At 36.4% G+C, this 16,688-nt stretch overlaps 1 protein-coding gene across 1 annotated transcript in view; it reads left to right on the forward strand.

The window, feature by feature from the left end:
* The window catches only part of LOC143236525 (uncharacterized), a 55,564-nt gene that overhangs the window by 33,735 nt on the left and 5,141 nt on the right, over positions 1-16,688 (forward strand). Inside the window, exons 7-11 of the mRNA XM_076474824.1 lie at positions 1,889-4,051; positions 5,461-5,649; positions 6,428-10,720; positions 12,120-12,247; positions 13,652-13,922. Coding sequence (XP_076330939.1) covers positions 1,889-4,051; positions 5,461-5,649; positions 6,428-10,720; positions 12,120-12,247; positions 13,652-13,922 — 7,044 coding nt within the window. The remainder of the gene's footprint in view (positions 1-1,888; positions 4,052-5,460; positions 5,650-6,427; positions 10,721-12,119; positions 12,248-13,651; positions 13,923-16,688) is intronic.

The raw sequence follows: 16,688 nt of genomic DNA on the forward strand, positions 1-16,688 counted from the left end.
CCACACTATACTGTAATAGTACTATACTACACTATATTAGTGCTACACTATACTAGTACTACACCACACTATATTATACTACATTATACTATACTATTACTACACTATACTATACTAGTACTACAATATACATATACTATACTATACTAGTACCACACTATACTGTAATAGTACTATACTACACTATACTGTAATAGTACTATACTACACTATACTATACTATTACTCCACTATACATATACTATACTGTAGTAGTACCACACTATACTATACTAGTACTATACTACACTATATTAGTACTACACTATACCTATTCTAGTACTATACTATATTAGTACTCTCGTACAAAGGGCAGGATTTATATCCTTTATCACCCCTACAACACGGCGATACGGGAAGCTCCCTTCCTAATGTGATTCAAAATTGAGGCTTCCTTCTTTCTGGCTCGATGTCTCGCGACGCTATGTAAATACACAGGTTGCGCCCCGCCAAATCCAGTACTGCTCACAAATATATTTACATTCCAGGGAAAGCATGTGACAAGCGTCTTTTTGGACATCTAAACCAATTTTCTAAAAATGTAGTCGCTGAAAGTTCCACAAGAATGGAATGTTTTGATTGCTACATGTTTTCTGTAATGGAAGAAAAATATAAAAAAAATACATAAAACAACAGACTTTCAAACAAAAGTTCCCAAAGACCATGATGAGGAAACATAAATTAGGATTTTTAAATAAACACAACATTATCCCTTCTTTCACGAACGGTTCTAGGGGAGGTTTAATTATCGGAAGAGTGTTGTTATTTGGGACTTCTGGACAAAAGAAAACACAAAGTGAAAACACCTTTCCAGGAGACCAGGTCTAAGTTTATCGTTTCTTCTGGAAAGTGTTATGTTTGTTTGTTTTTGAATCTCGCGCAAAGCTACACGAGGGCTATCTGCGCTAGCCGTCCCTAATTTAGCAGTGTAAGACTAATGGAAAGGCAGCTAGTTATCACCACCCACCGCCAACTCTTGGGTTACTATTTTACCGACGGATAGTGGGATTGACCGTCACATTATAACGTCCCTACGGCTGAAAGGGCGAGCATGTTTGGTGTGACTGGGATTCGAATCCACGTCATTCGGATTACGACTCAAACGCCCTAATCCACCTGGACATGCTGGGCCTTTCTTCTGGAACGTGAATCAAAGCTAATTTTCGTTGTTCACAGATTGCTATCGGTGTTAAACAGTTGTTTTTTCTTTACGTCTGGAAAATATAATTAATTGTGAGTTTGCTGTTATAACAGTATGAAAAAAACAACAACAGACATATTAAGAAACGTCTTGATCTCTGTGTTCTACAAAACTACTATTATCTCTATGGTAAACTAGGAACATTTCTCTCTGGTTTCTTTCTAATGGTAGATAAGTTTGTCAAAAAAAAAATGACACCTGGCGTTAAAAAAGGTTTCTACTTATAGCCACAACTTTCCTTATATGCAATGGAATATTATTATTATTCACCATTTCAGATACACTTAGTGATTTTGATGTTACTGTATTCATTATTGCATACGTTTAGTTAAGTTGCTGAGTGTGGAAATGAACAATATATGTCATAGCATGGGTATTGTGTTATTCACTATTACTTGGTGATTTTTGTGTTATGGTAATCATTATTGTATACGTTTAGTTATGTTACTAAGGGCATACAATATATTATTGCAACGTGTTTCTTTCGTTGGGTTTGTTATTTTAAATTATTTGTTGGAAATAAGGTCAATTCCTGTTCACGTAGCGATACAACATTGGTTTGTTTATTTCTTAACGGTTTTGTAGGTTGCCTTCACTTGTATGCTATATATATACAGTAATCATTCATCATGTCTGTTTTCATAACAGAGCTTCAGGAAGAGGATGATATTGAAGAAACAGTTAACACATCTCCTGATGAATCTTCCACAACTAATAGCAGAATCACAAAGAAAGCAAAAAAATATCGAACTTTTATTCGGAGAGTGAAGCCCTCTGGTGGCGTGAACCTACAAGGTTCCCAACCAATTATAATAAGAAGAACTATAATAAATCAGGCTTCACCATTACTTGCAACACCTCTAAGAAATACAAACTTAGAAAGTACACAGCTAAGTTATGATCGTGCCCTTTCATCCAAAGAAGACAGAGATGATGTTTCGGTTCCAAAACCTGTAAGACGAGTAGTTCGCTTGAAACGTCCACTGGGACTCTCAGAGGGCAACAGACGAGTTATTGTGACGAAAAAAGTAAACCTCCAAAGTCCGTTGGGGATATCTTCTTCTTTTATACCAAGGGGATCAGTGTTTAGTGATGTAGACCATTCTAATGCTTTGGATGTCCAGATATTTCAGAATAAGTTGTACTCAACTGTTTTACCTTTGACTTATTACACAACATTTACTTACTTCACAACATTTATCCAAGGAACGGTTCCTGTTTATACAAGCAGAGAAGCCGTGCGTTCTAGCATTAGTCTACAAACACCCAATCCTGCAATTGTGAGCGTCATACAGAATCGCGCAGGCTACATAACTGATGTAAGAGATCAGAAAATTACACCCATTGGTTCTAGATCACGAGAGGGAACGATAACCATTGTCAATCTGGGGTCCAGAGTTCAGATTATTAATAATGATATTCAACGTGTAATATTTGCAACAACACCTGTTCTAACGTTTGGTGAACAGAAGACAATAGACGTGAGTTACCTGGGTCCCATTGCTAAAACGTATTATACACATTTCACGTACTTTTACACTTTTTACGATAGTTTGACTACTCAGAAGTCAACACGCACTGAAGTCACGTCAAGTACTGCAGCACCAGATGAGGAACTGCTAAAGTATTCTTTCGTAAATACCATAGACAGCAATGGCTTCCTTACTGTTCGTCCAGTGAACCGACTAGTAAACCTTGGATCAACAGTTATCGATGGCACCACGACGCAGCTTGGACTCGCTCTGCAAACACTTCTGAAACTAGACGGATTCCAGAATGGTGTTTTAAGAACAGCAATGCCTCCAGGTACGCTCGTTCCATCTCAAACCACTGGTCCAGTTTTGGCATCACATTATGTGAAAGGGCGCGTTGAAACTTCACAACAGGACTATCTTTCGTTTGAACATTCACAACTGAAACCATCTTACTTTTCAGCCGAAGACGCCAGTTTCTCGAACCAACGCTCTCTTTCTGCGGATGTTACGCCCAAAATCCCATCGAGAAGTCAAACAGATACAGCTCTGTTCGAAAACAAACCTCATGTTCGTGTAGTTACGTCCATCTTAAGAAGAACCTCTGGTGCCCTGACAAGTCGAACATTTCCGCAAAGACCTGGCGTCCGAATTCGGGTGAAGCCTGCTACCTCAAAGCTTAAAATAACATCTTTCCTAGCAGATGTAAATCAACCCAAAACTTTATCAAATTTGTATTCAAACCAGAGAAGCAGTTTATTTTATTCAACTAACCTTCCAATATCTTCGCCTGAAAACGTTGTAGCAACTCCAGAATTGGATAATAAGCTAGAACAAACATCTGCCAATAGGATTGTAACTCCTTTATTGACGTCGAGTCCCGATGACTCAATCGAAAGCATATCTACCTTGAATTCTGCTGAAATTGGAACAACGCCTGCTAATAGAAAGAGACTAAAAATAACAGTCCGAAGACCTATTGCAGGAGTACGGACTAGCAGAACGAACGTGAGATTTGTCTTGCCATCTCGTCTGGACGTTACAAGTCGACCAAAGTATTATGTTGTTACCAGAACTAACCCACTCGGTATAGTCCAACCATCGAGAAGACCGTATGGTGTTAAAGTAAGTAGAAGATTAAAGACTTTTATTAGAACTCCGTCCTTGAGAAGCGAAACGGAAGACGTCACACGTAGTTCTAGTTCGATTAAATCTAGCGAAACGGTGGTGCTCACTTTCTTCACTACCACCACTTTCACTGTCCCTTACACAGTGGGGGATAAGACACTATATACAACTGTGGAAGAGACCCATTCACGCATCACCACCCAAACTGTTGGTAAGTACTTTCTATTCCAATGTTCGGAAACTATATAAGCAGAATTTATAAAGAATTCGATAATTTAATTCTCAGCTTTGAGACAAGTTCATTGGTACCGGCATTTTTATGAAATCTGATGAAAATAACACAGAAATATATTTAGTATTCTGTCAAAAAACCTGTATTTTATGTATAATTAGGCATACAAGAGTATATAGTTAGAATACTGAAGTATATCAAATCGATATAATTACTAACTAGTCATGGCTTAAATATGTATTTAGTTATGATATTAAGTTACAAAAAATTGACATAATACCAATCAAGAATTATAATAAATGTGTCTAGTCATAACATTAATATACATAAAACTGGTATAATTACCAGTCAAGGCTTAAAAATGTATCTAGTCATGTTATTATTAATTAAAGGATGTTCTGATGAATGTTTTAAATAAGTACTATAACTTAATTTTATAAATACATTTATACTTTTACGAGAAACTTAAAGACTCGTAACTTCTGCGTCGAATTAAAACAAAATATGCAGTTTAACGTTTGAAATTCCAAACAAATTTTTGGGCTCAGCAACTTGCGTGAGATAATTTAGTTAAATATTCATTTTGAAAGAGAAATAAAAGTTAAATAAAACTACAGTTTTTATTGGGACACAGACATTAAACTTTTGACAGTGAATATTTCCTATCTAGACTATTACCATATACCTCTGTACTAAATGTAAGCGTTTTCTAAAATTGGCAAATAACTAGTATGTACGATGTTTTTGAAATTGAAAACAATTATCAGTTGCAACAACAAATTCAAATTGACGTCATAATGCACTGATCTAACAATTATCGCTAGATAGCAATAACAAGCTTAGCTATACATTATAATTTAAGAATACTTTAATATTTCGTAGTTCGAAGTTAGAAAAAAAAACGTTTCAACCATCAGTAAGGTTTTTTTCGTAATTATATTTATTTTCAACTTTCTTAGATATGATTAACGTAAGAGTTTACTGAAAAATAAAGTAAATCAATTTGTTTAAGGCCAGCATTGTAATCAAAATATAATGAAGTTACCTAAATATATTAAAGTAAAAGGTGGCGCACTACAAATTAAGCCTACTTTCCTAGATAGAGTGATATACTAGGTATGAAAAACTTTTATGGTGTATATATATCTTTTGATACTGTATACTGTTTCTAGGAGTTGTATCAGTGAAAGGCGAGTTTTATATAGTATTAGATAAAGAATAGGATACGTATAATTTTAGTTAGTATGGACAAGGCTAATTAACATGAATGTTGGGATTTCAGTACATTAAACCAAATAATGTGTCTGTTATAAATGTAACTTCGACTTAAATATATATTAAAGTACTGTATAGTCGTTTCTTACTCTTACGTTTCTTGGACTATTCAGGGCAGTCCTATACCATTGGAGCTACGTCGTCCATTGGTTACCCTACTGGCTCCAGAGAAGACAATCTATCTTTAAACCGTATCCAGGGTAGTCCTATTAACATTTTGCAAACAGATATTGTCACTCCCGAGTTAGACTCAGATTCTGACGAAAACCAGAACTTGTTGTCATCATTATTAATGTCAACAGGTACTTATGTAATAAGATTATATTTTTAAAGTGAAATTAGATATTTATTTTAATTAAAATGAAAACAAAAGATTACTCAAGGACTTATTTACGATAGATATAATGTTCCCCATACCTTGCATAATTAATTGACGCATTTGAAATTAAAAGTTCATTTGTTTTAGTGGTTTATGTTATTGGATTTGTTCTTTTGGATTAATTAACTAAAAGAATGAAATAAAGTATAGTTAACGATACCAAAAACGCTTAATTTCTTCAAATTCCACATTTAGTTTAACTAATGTTCACCAACAGGCTAGATTTTCTAATCACACTACGTCTAAATATAAAGTTCACTCACTTTTCTAACTTCGTATTCCGATTTCTTGACAGTAAGGTAAACTCAATATCCACAGTTTTAAATTAACTGAATAATAAACTTGATAACACAGTAACCCATTTTAATTAACTCTAATTTATTTATTTATTTATGTGGTTCAACTTGTTTCCTAAACTTCGGTTAAATTTTCAGCCATTAAGGCCACGCCAACCATGTTATTTAAAGTTATTTGTGACGTAACAACAACACATCTTAGAATAACGTCTGGTATGAAAACGAAAACTATAAAGTTATTTACTAAAATCTTGAAAATATCCCAACATATTATTTGCAAAAATTTATTGAGCCTATCGGTAAAATAAAGTAAAACAGTCCAAATTCATTACTTATTCGTCTGCTTATTAATAAAAATTAAGCAAACTAATTGTAATTAAAAGCTATTTTTGTGTTATTATTTAGAAGCTGACGCCACCATTCCAACCTTCACCCCAGAAGAACTCTTTGAGCTTGAAAATTCTATAAATAATGGACTGAAATATTCTACCCCTCAAGTAATCACCACAACTTCTGAAGACCAGGCTCTCCTAATAACTAATACATTAGATGGATTACATGTCAGATCTGAAGAACCAGGAGCACCAAAATACATTTCAAGTGAACCACCTAACCCTGACAACGACAAATATAATCTGAAGACACTTTTTACGACGTTTACTCTTTATACAACACTGTTTTCGGGAAGTACACCTATCGTTTCAAGTTTTGAGAGGGTCGTTTCGGAAGTGGTTTCCTTTCCTGTTACAGAAGAAATACTTTTTCTCAGCACTCCTTCTGTGCTGGACACTCGACCTCCTGAGAGTGTATCTATTCTGGTCGAAACAAGTGAAATACTGAAAACAAGTACCGTCTTTAGCACGTCTACTTTCTTTGCTACTCTTTTCAACGGCACAAGTTCATTTGTTTCGCCCATAGAAGATGTTCAATCTGAGGTGTACACCATTACTGAGCCTTTTACTTTTACTCGAACGCTTAGTCCAACTTCTACGCCTCTTCCAACACCAACTGAACCTTCACAAGCCATAGAACCAACCCCGGTGTATTCCACTGTGACAGAATACACCACTTATACTAACTTCGTTACTTTGTTCCAAGAAGATTCATCCATAATCTCAAGTATTGAAGAAGTTGTCTCTAATGTATACACAATTACTTTGCACGGTTCTATTGTAGATTTAAGTATCACTGAGCCAACAACGAGCAGTAGTTCAACACCTCCGATAGTTTCTATTAGTTCTTTAAAACCATCTGTTACCAGCTTCCAACCCATAACTAGCAGTTTTTCGTCCACCGTAGATGACCATGTGCCTTCTGTTAAGACGTATTCATCAATCACTGAAAGTAGTGGGCTGATGGAAGTTTCCAAGAGCTCCACGTTTTCTTCACTTATCACAAGTACAGATACACCTGCCATATTTAGTACTTCGAAAAGTACCGAAGAACCTGAAGTGGTGATCACGAGAACCACCACTCAAACTATTTATTCCACAGATACTCACTACATCACCCTCTTCAGTGGCATAAAAACAATATTGTCTTCGATTGAAGATGTACATTCCAAACTGATAGCAAAAACCGTCACGGAGACTATCAAAGGTTCCATTACTCTTAATGCTGTAGTTTCAAGTAGCGTAAAAGAAATATTTTTACCAAAAACAACACACTTTGCTGCTTCTAAAGCAGATTCTGAGCGGCTATCTGAAGTTTCTTATCCAAAACTTGTACCGTCTTTACAGAAATATCTTACCACGTATACTTACTTCACAACTTTAAAGAGTGGCACGAACACTATTGTGTCCAGCAAGGAAGAGGTGGCAACTTCATATATCACACTTTTTGTTCCAGAATCATCTCTTCTTAAGGGTAGCGAAATTACCACCACCTCTATGACGAAACCATTGGTGTCCTACACCACCACAACCGAATACAGTACCTATACATTCTTTACCACATTGTTTAATGGTGACGACCGAGTGATCATTACAAATGAACAAGTTATTCCTCAAGTTAGAACGTCAAAAGTAACAATGTCGTCGGTAGATTTCTCCACTTCATCTACCTCACCCCTTTCCGAAAGTATTTTGACTTTCTACTCCACGTACACCTACTATACTACGTTCGTAACTGGAACCAAAACAAAGATTTCTTCTAATCTAAGCTCAGTCACACAGTTCGTAACAGTGCACCCAGCTGAGTCACAGGATGAAACAGAATCGAGTGACTTAATGATAGAGGCAACGCCTTCTGCAAGTATGGATATTGTACCAGATTTCACTGACTCTCCAGAAACTGTAGTTATTTTAAGTAAATCGACCACATCAGCAACTAGCATTACAAGTGTAGAAGACATTGGAACTACAGATAGTAAAATGAGTATTGTGGATATGAAAAAATCCACATCTTCAGTAGCAGGCAGTAGTGAGTTGGAAGATATAGTGAGTATTGTCACTATTGTGTCTTCCAGAGTTTCAAATGAAGAACACACATCAGAAGCAGAAGGTACTTTTGCCTTGGAAGACGTTCCTGTAAGAGTAGAGACTAAGAGTTCTGTTCAGACTAGCGTGTATGTGGAAAGTAACATTGCTTCTTCTCAAGTAGCATCAGATGGGTTGAGCGAAAAAGAAACCATTGTTAGGGTACAAACCAGTAGTCCTTTGATAGTTGGAGACAAAGAAACACTCGTCTCTGGAAATTACGAAACATTGCTTATTTCTAGTTTGAAACCTGTAGAACTTGACGAACAGGAAAAAGTGATTGTATCAACGGTTTCTGTTGAAAAAAGTCCTGTTTCTGAGATTAAAGAGACAAAAGCATTAACAGAAAAAACAAACGGAAGTTTCAACGCTATATTTAGTGGAACATCTACTAAGGTAATTGGTGGATCAACTGTTGTCTTTTTTACTAATTTTATATTACCAGGTTTGGACAAACCCTCTAAGTCAACATCAGATATATCTTCAACAGAATATAGTCAGAGTAACATTTCATCACAAAAAACGTCTACATTCGTAATACCAACTTATGTTATTGACGAGAAAACAGGTGCTTTAAAACCAGCAGAAGACATAGCTGCAAATAATACTCAAGTAAACGTGAATGGCACAAATGAATTTATAACAAAATTAAACGATTTTTATCAACCAATAATTACATTAGATGATGTGGAATTGCATAATGAAACAGCTCCTGATGAAGATGATAAGAACCAGTCAGGACCAGTCATAGATTTGTCAGACCTTCTTGGAGGAAATGCTAATATAGATGGTAACCTGGCTGAGGCAGTAAAGGGTATTCTAAATAAAATTAACCTAACAGGAACTGGTGCAAATCAAACAAGAGAAAATATTTTAGGTGTAAAACAAAAAGGAAGAGAGGAAGAATCCATTAGCATGGAAAAAGAACCAACAGGAGAAGTTCCAGATATAGCCAGCAGTGAAGATACTAAGTCTGATGGAGGACTGGCAGGGTCATCTCGTGGTCAAGAAACTCAAATTTTCTCTGGAATAAAAACAATATTCTTCGAACCAACACCTGTTTCTGAAGTAGCAACATCAAGCCAAACAGTCTCCCTTGACACATCTAGTCTCGAACCAAGAAGCGAAGACCCATTAGGTATTGAAACTGTTTCAGGTGCAGTTGGAACAGAAGTAAGTACATCTACTGTCTCTGGTTTTAAGACCATATTTTTGGAAAGTTCCACAATAGACCTTCAACATGGCTTCGAAACAAAAACTTCTGAAACTGAATCATCAGTAGATCGCGAAACATCAGATCGAGCTGGAAAGATATTGGGAAAAATACAAGTTTTTGACGAGACCATGATCCTTGCAGATGGTTTCAAGCCACTCACACCTGACATTAGGCTTAATAATTTTAATACAACACGGGATGAACAGATAACTATAACTAAGACGTCAACAGGAGCTAAAACAATATTTTTTCCCCTTCCTAACCAAGAGAACCACGTTCCACCCCATGTTGAAGACACTTCTACGCGTTATGTTACTAGTCTTGAGTCTGCAACACGAACATTGACATTAACAACCACTAACATATATTATACTAGGGATAGTCCCATTACTGTAACTTCTGTCTTCACTACCACAATTCCACCGCGTACTTTTGTATCCACTATCATTGGTAGCAGAACAATTTTGGGAACGCTCCCCGAGCCAACCGAGTCAGTCAAGTTTGAAAAGTCAATCGTGACTTCAGAATCGACAACCAAAGTTACGACAACAACGCTTGTCTTTAACTCCATTACTACAACTGTAGTACGTACATTAGTTCTGAGAACTGAAGATGTAACACTATCAGGAACATCCACCACAACTTCAACCAGAGCCACCGAGAATTTGTTCCAAGAAAATGCTACAGCAAAAGGTTCATCTGCAGATTCAACAACCCTCAACCCCAAGGAAAGCCTCTCACCTTCCACGTCAGTAACATCGCCTAAAAATTCTGTAAGTCTGACTACTAAATCAATGGAATCTGTTCCAACAGGACCTCCGATTTCTTCTCAGACAGAATCGACGACTTCAGTTGAAAATTACCCGGATGATGTTTTTGACCAAGAATTCTGCACGACAGAATGTGATGTGACAAATCACGAACTTTGTAAGAAAATAGATGGCGCTTGGACTTGTGCATGTAGACCCGGATATTCTCGAACAGAGAATAGTTTGCTCTGTGAAGGTAAAATTTATTAATCGATTGAAAACTACATAGGTGCATAAAATGGTAAAACTAATTAACTTTTTTCTGTAATTTAGGACGTGGACTTAACGGTGTGTTTATGGATTGCCGCTGGCCTATTTGCTGAGGTCTATATCCCAGAACTGATCTCGTACTTTAGCTGTAGAACCAAATTCATCGTCTTAATATCAAACAAAGACAGGATGAGTACCATGAAAAGATAGTATATGTGCCAAATACAGTATTCATTTTCAGAATTGTAGATTTTATTACAACCAACCAATATATATATACATGTATAACAAGACCGTACGCTGATTGTGTGAAAGGGTTTTAACCTGTGAGATTAAAAGCCAATGGAAGCACAATCAACGTGCAAATCATGTTAGCACTACGGGGGTTTGGGGGTATGCTCATCCGAAATTTGATTAACATTGGTTCTGTAAGATTAAATCTGTAAATAATTTGAATGAACTTTAACTTAAACAAATTTTTGGGGGCATACCCCCACAAAACTCCGTAGCGTTAACATGCTTTGCATGCTGATTGTGATTTCACAAAATTTTTTGAATGAACGTTAGCTGAAACAACTTCATGGCTGTTCACATAAACTCCATAAAATTCCAATGAAAACTCAACATATCATTGCACTGTCGTAACACTTCATGGGGAGCTAGATTTAAACAAGCATAAATATGTATGTTTTATTAAAGTAGTGTACTATCAAAACGCAGAATAGTTATTAATTGTTACGTTATATTACTAATTCAAACATCTCTTTACAACAACAGTATGCTATCTACCATTTCATACCATATATGTACATGTCTGCACAACTGAAATATGTTAGCATAACATGCTCCATTCTTCGTGTGTGTTTTCCATAAATAATTTGCATAAAGTTTTAATGATGTTAGCAGTGTCACGTGGTTAGGGCGCATGACTAGCAATCTAAGGGCGCGGGTTCGAATTCCCATCCCACAACATATTCTCACCGTTTCAGCCGTGGGGGTGTTATAATGTAAGAGTCTATCCCATTGTTCGTTGCTGAATTAGAGATGACTGGCGCGGATAGCCTTCGTGTAGCCTGGCGCGGATAGACTTCGTGTAGCTTTGTGCGAATTTTAAACCACTTTTTATTTGGTTTATGTATCCATCAAGTAATTATTCAGCCGGCAGATACAAAATGTTCACACAAACTTAGTGGCAGTATTTGTTTACATCACAAAAACAGGAAGTTCTGCCGAACATATCTGCCAACGTGTATATATATATATATATATCATCCTTACATTGTTTCATGTTATTCCGTGGTAAAATATTAGTCTGTTCTACACTTGTTCAGGTGTAATCTCTAATTAATCTATTTCAAAGATACTTGGTGTGATTTCTTCTCTAGATGTAAAGAGTTACGTTGTGGTGCTCCGTGTACAGAAAGTCAAAGATTCTGTTCTTACTTACGAAACTGAAATGTCGAACAGTTTGTCTCCACAGTTTCAAGATCTTGCTGCTCTGACCAAGAAAGCTGTAAGTATCTTTTATTATATCAATACACGAAATAATTCTCTGTTGTCATATTGGGTATCAAAACCGTAAGTATCTTTAATTATATCCATACATGATATATTATATCAATAGATGAAATAATTCTCTGTTGTCATACTGGGCAACAAAGCCGTGTCTTTTATTATATCCATACGTGAAACTTATTATTTTATTTAATATATATGTATATATATATATAAATATATATGTATTTATTTATTTACATTTCTTATTCCTGCTATCTATCTAGAGTTAGTTTTGATACTCATATAAAAACAATGTTCAATTATTTATATCCCGGACGAATAAAAAATATGTATTTATATTTTTTTTAATTTGGCAAAAATCTTCCATACTGTAGGTATGTGCACAAATATATTTCCGTAAATACGGCCTATGAAAATAAATATATCAAATTATTACATGTAATGGTTGGAATTATTTGTAATTTTTTCAGTCTTGATATAATAATTAATTTTTAACAAATATTTGTTTTTTTTTCATTACCCTATAGTTGTCATTGGGAGATTTTATGGAAAATTGTTTAATAGATGCCAATATCAATTATATTAAAATAATTCATCTATATTAAGACAAAATTACAAAGTGAAATATTTATTTGTATACAGAATGTAACTGTATTAGATCATTATTTTGCCATTACAGGTTTCTCAGGAGTTAACATCCTAGAAGTTTACTAATCCAGTTAAATCTAAATTGGACCACTGTCATTCATAACTCATTGTTGTTGATTTAGCAGTGGTATAATGTTTGTCTTAACAATAAAAAACAATGATGTTTGATCTTATTTTAATATAATACGATCTTTCTACACACGTGTATCAATGATTGATTTACGAATGACAGTGTTCCAATTTAGATTTAACTGGATTAGTGAACTTGTAGGATATCCACGGCCCGGGATGCCCAGGTGGTTAAAGCACTCGACTCGTAATCTGACGGTTGCGGGTTCGAATTTCCGTCACACCAAACATGCTCGCCCTTTCAGCCATGGAAACGTCATAATGTGACGGTCAATCCCACTATTCGTTGATAAAAGAGTAGCCCAAGAGTTGGCGGTGGGTGGTGATGATTAGCTGCCTTCCTCTAGTCTTACAATCTTAAATTAGGGATGGCTAGCGCAGATATCTCTCGTGTAGCTTTGCGCGAAATTCAAAACAAAAAAACAAACTTGTAGGATATCCATAGCTACCGACAAAGCTGTAATAGCGAAATACTGAGCTAATAAAGTAACATTCTGGAGATGTAGGCTATAATGTTATTTACATTGATAGAAATGTCTCATAATAAACTCCAGTTTGCATTAAACACAGTTTAGAATGGTAAATAAATATATGTTTTCATTTTTCTCCATCTGTTACGTAGGTTACCAAAGCATATAAGAATTCAAGGGTGAAAAAAGGTTATGTTAGTGCCAATGTTAATAGTATTACGAGCATTAAAAAGCCAAATGAATCAAATGAGCTGCAGGAAGGTCTTCTGGTAAACTTCACAGTTCGGGTTAAGCGAAGTTCTGAAATAGACGAGAATGTGTTGAAGGAAGAGCTTTCACGTTCTATATTAGCTTCCAACTACAGTGTTGGAAACACAGAACTCTACGTCAGTCCTTTGGTACAAAGTGTAGAGGACGCTCAAGGTAAGTGAAGAAGAAACTGGGATAGATTGGTATCTGTCCGAGCATTTCTGTCTCTCGTTTACCGCGGCCGCTTCCCGCGTTTCGTGTGAAAAGCCGTGCACGCAGACAAAGCGCAACATTCACTTTTAAAATGCCGGTAGAACAGACATGAATAATACTGATGTCAACTGTTATTTCTCAAGCAGGATATTCTACAATAAATTGTTAATAATTAATTACACTATCATTCATGTTTTTAAATGTGATGTAACGTGAATAATATAAATATTGATTTACTGTGTGTTATTGTTGACTAAATCTTAAAAGGACTGAAACGTTCAACAATTAATTTTCACAGTGGAGTGGTCGTTATTAGTAGCTTAAGGCTTTGGATCAAAGTGAAGCCCAGAGTGTAACACAATTAGTCCTCTGGTGGGACAGTGGTAAGTCTTTAGATTTACAATGCTAAAATCAGGGATTTGGTTCCTATTGGTAGGGAGTTCGACTTGTAATCCGAGGGTCGTGGGTCGAATCGTAACACCAAACATGTTCGCCCTTTTAACCATGGGGGCGTTATAATGTTATGGTCAATCTCACTGTTCGTTGATAAAAGAGTAGCCCAAGAGTTGGCGGTGGGTGGTGATGACTAGTTGTTTCCCTCTAGTCTTACACTGCTACATTAGTGACGGCTAACGCAGATAGCCCTCGTGTAGCTTTGTGCGATATTCAAAATAAACAGTCCTCTTGGTAGACAGACACAGCAGCTAGCCTGATGTGGCTTTGCTATAATAAAACACACACACGTAACACAATTAACATTTTTAATGTCCATGAAATAATTTAAATTGATAGATGAACTTAAAGTTTTCCAGTCACTAGGGTCGGATACTTTGACTTGTTTATTATACAGTACGTTTATTTGTCTCTATTCTTTCTCACTTTGTATTTAAATGTTAAGTAAAAAGGATGCTAGCAGAGACTTTTTGCCACAGGCTGAGACTTTTATTACAACTCGTATTACTCTACTTAGGCACAGAACAAACATTTGTTATGAAACTCTGTCGAACCAAATTGCGTGTCAAAATATCAACACGAATCGAAATTAAAATGTAAGATTAGAGAGGTGTAAATGAATAATTGAAGATGCAGACTTTGATCTCCGAGAGCAGAAGAATATATTGTGAGTTTTAAGCTGATTCCTAGAACCAGTCTGAAACAAAAGGTTTATAAAAGTGTAAGTAGTAGAGTTGATAGTGTACTGCCGAAAAAAAAGTATTTCCCCATCTTAAGTTGTAATTAGTCGTGATTTATTTTAGCTGTTTTAAAATTTTCTAACCTTACTGTTAACCATTAAATTATGTCTTCTGAGACCCTGTGTGTATACTACGAATCTTTTTTTTTTCATTGAAATACGTTTATCTTGAGCCAATTTCATATCTTTGTCCCTCTTCTGGTATCCTGCACTTTGTACAGTATTATCACACAAATTATTCAGTAAGTTGTTACAAGCAAGTGTGGAGATGGAAATTTCTTATTGGACAACATTTCACGAGGCAGTTGGATTTCGTTTGTGAGCGCTCAAGAATTGAAGAATGCTTTGAAAAAAGAACTAAATAATAATAATGTAGATTCTTGACAAATGATCCAAAAACTGTTGGCCGGAATTAAGACATTTAAAACTTCTTCCAGTGGAAGAATATTTTAGCTCCTCGAACTTTACCAATATGGCTTCTGGAAGATAACAGCCTATTACCACAGCTGAAGACTTAGGACAACCAACAAAGACTGCTGTCTCCATTTCCACTTCAATGTTTTCTGTGCTAGGGCAACCAACAAATACTGCTGTCCCTATTCCCACATCATTGTTTCCCGTGCTGGGACAACCAACAAAGACTGCTGCCCCTATTCCCACTCCATTGTTTCCCGTGCTGGGACAACCAACAATGACTGCTATCCCCATTCTCACTTCACTGTGCTAGGGCAACCAACAAAAACTGCTGTCCCTACTCCCACTTCATTGTTTCCCGTGCTGGGACAATCAATAAAGACTGCTATTCCCATTCTCACTTCACTGTTTCCCGTACTGGGACAACCAACAAAGACTGCTGTCCCTACTCCCACTTAATTGTTTCTCGTGCTGGGACAACCAACAAAGACTGCTATCCCCATTGTCTCTTAACTGTGCTGGGGCAACCAACAAAGACTGCTATCCCCATTGTCACTTAACTGTGCTAGGGCAACCAACAATGACTGCTGTCCCTACTCCCACTTCATTGTTTCCCGTGCTGGGACAACCAACAAAGACTGCTGTTACTACTCACACTTCATTGTTTCCCGTGCTGGGACAACCAACAATGACTGCTATCCCTATTCCCACTTCATTGTTTCCCGTGCTGGGACAACCAACAATTACTGCTATCCCCATTGTCACTTAACTGTGCTGGGACAACCAACAAAGACTGCTATCCCCATTGTCACTTAACTGTGCTGGGACAACCAACAATAACTGCTGTTACTACTCACACTTCATTGTTTCCCACGCTGGGACAACTAACAAAGACTGCTGTCCCTATTCCCACTTCATTGTTCCCCGTGCTGGGACAACCAAGAAAGACTACTGTCCCCATTCCCACTTCATTGTTTCCCGTTCTGGGACAACCAACAAAGACTGCTGTCCCTATTCCTGCCTCAGTGTGCGTGTACCACCTTCATTTTCCGACATTTTAAACTTTCTAACGTAACCAGAATTTGATAGTAGTTTAAGTCACCAAGTTTGTTTTGTTTACT

This window comes from Tachypleus tridentatus, chromosome 13 (genome assembly GCF_004210375.1).
Source record: "Tachypleus tridentatus isolate NWPU-2018 chromosome 13, ASM421037v1, whole genome shotgun sequence".
Classification (NCBI taxonomy): domain Eukaryota; kingdom Metazoa; phylum Arthropoda; class Merostomata; order Xiphosura; family Limulidae; genus Tachypleus; species Tachypleus tridentatus.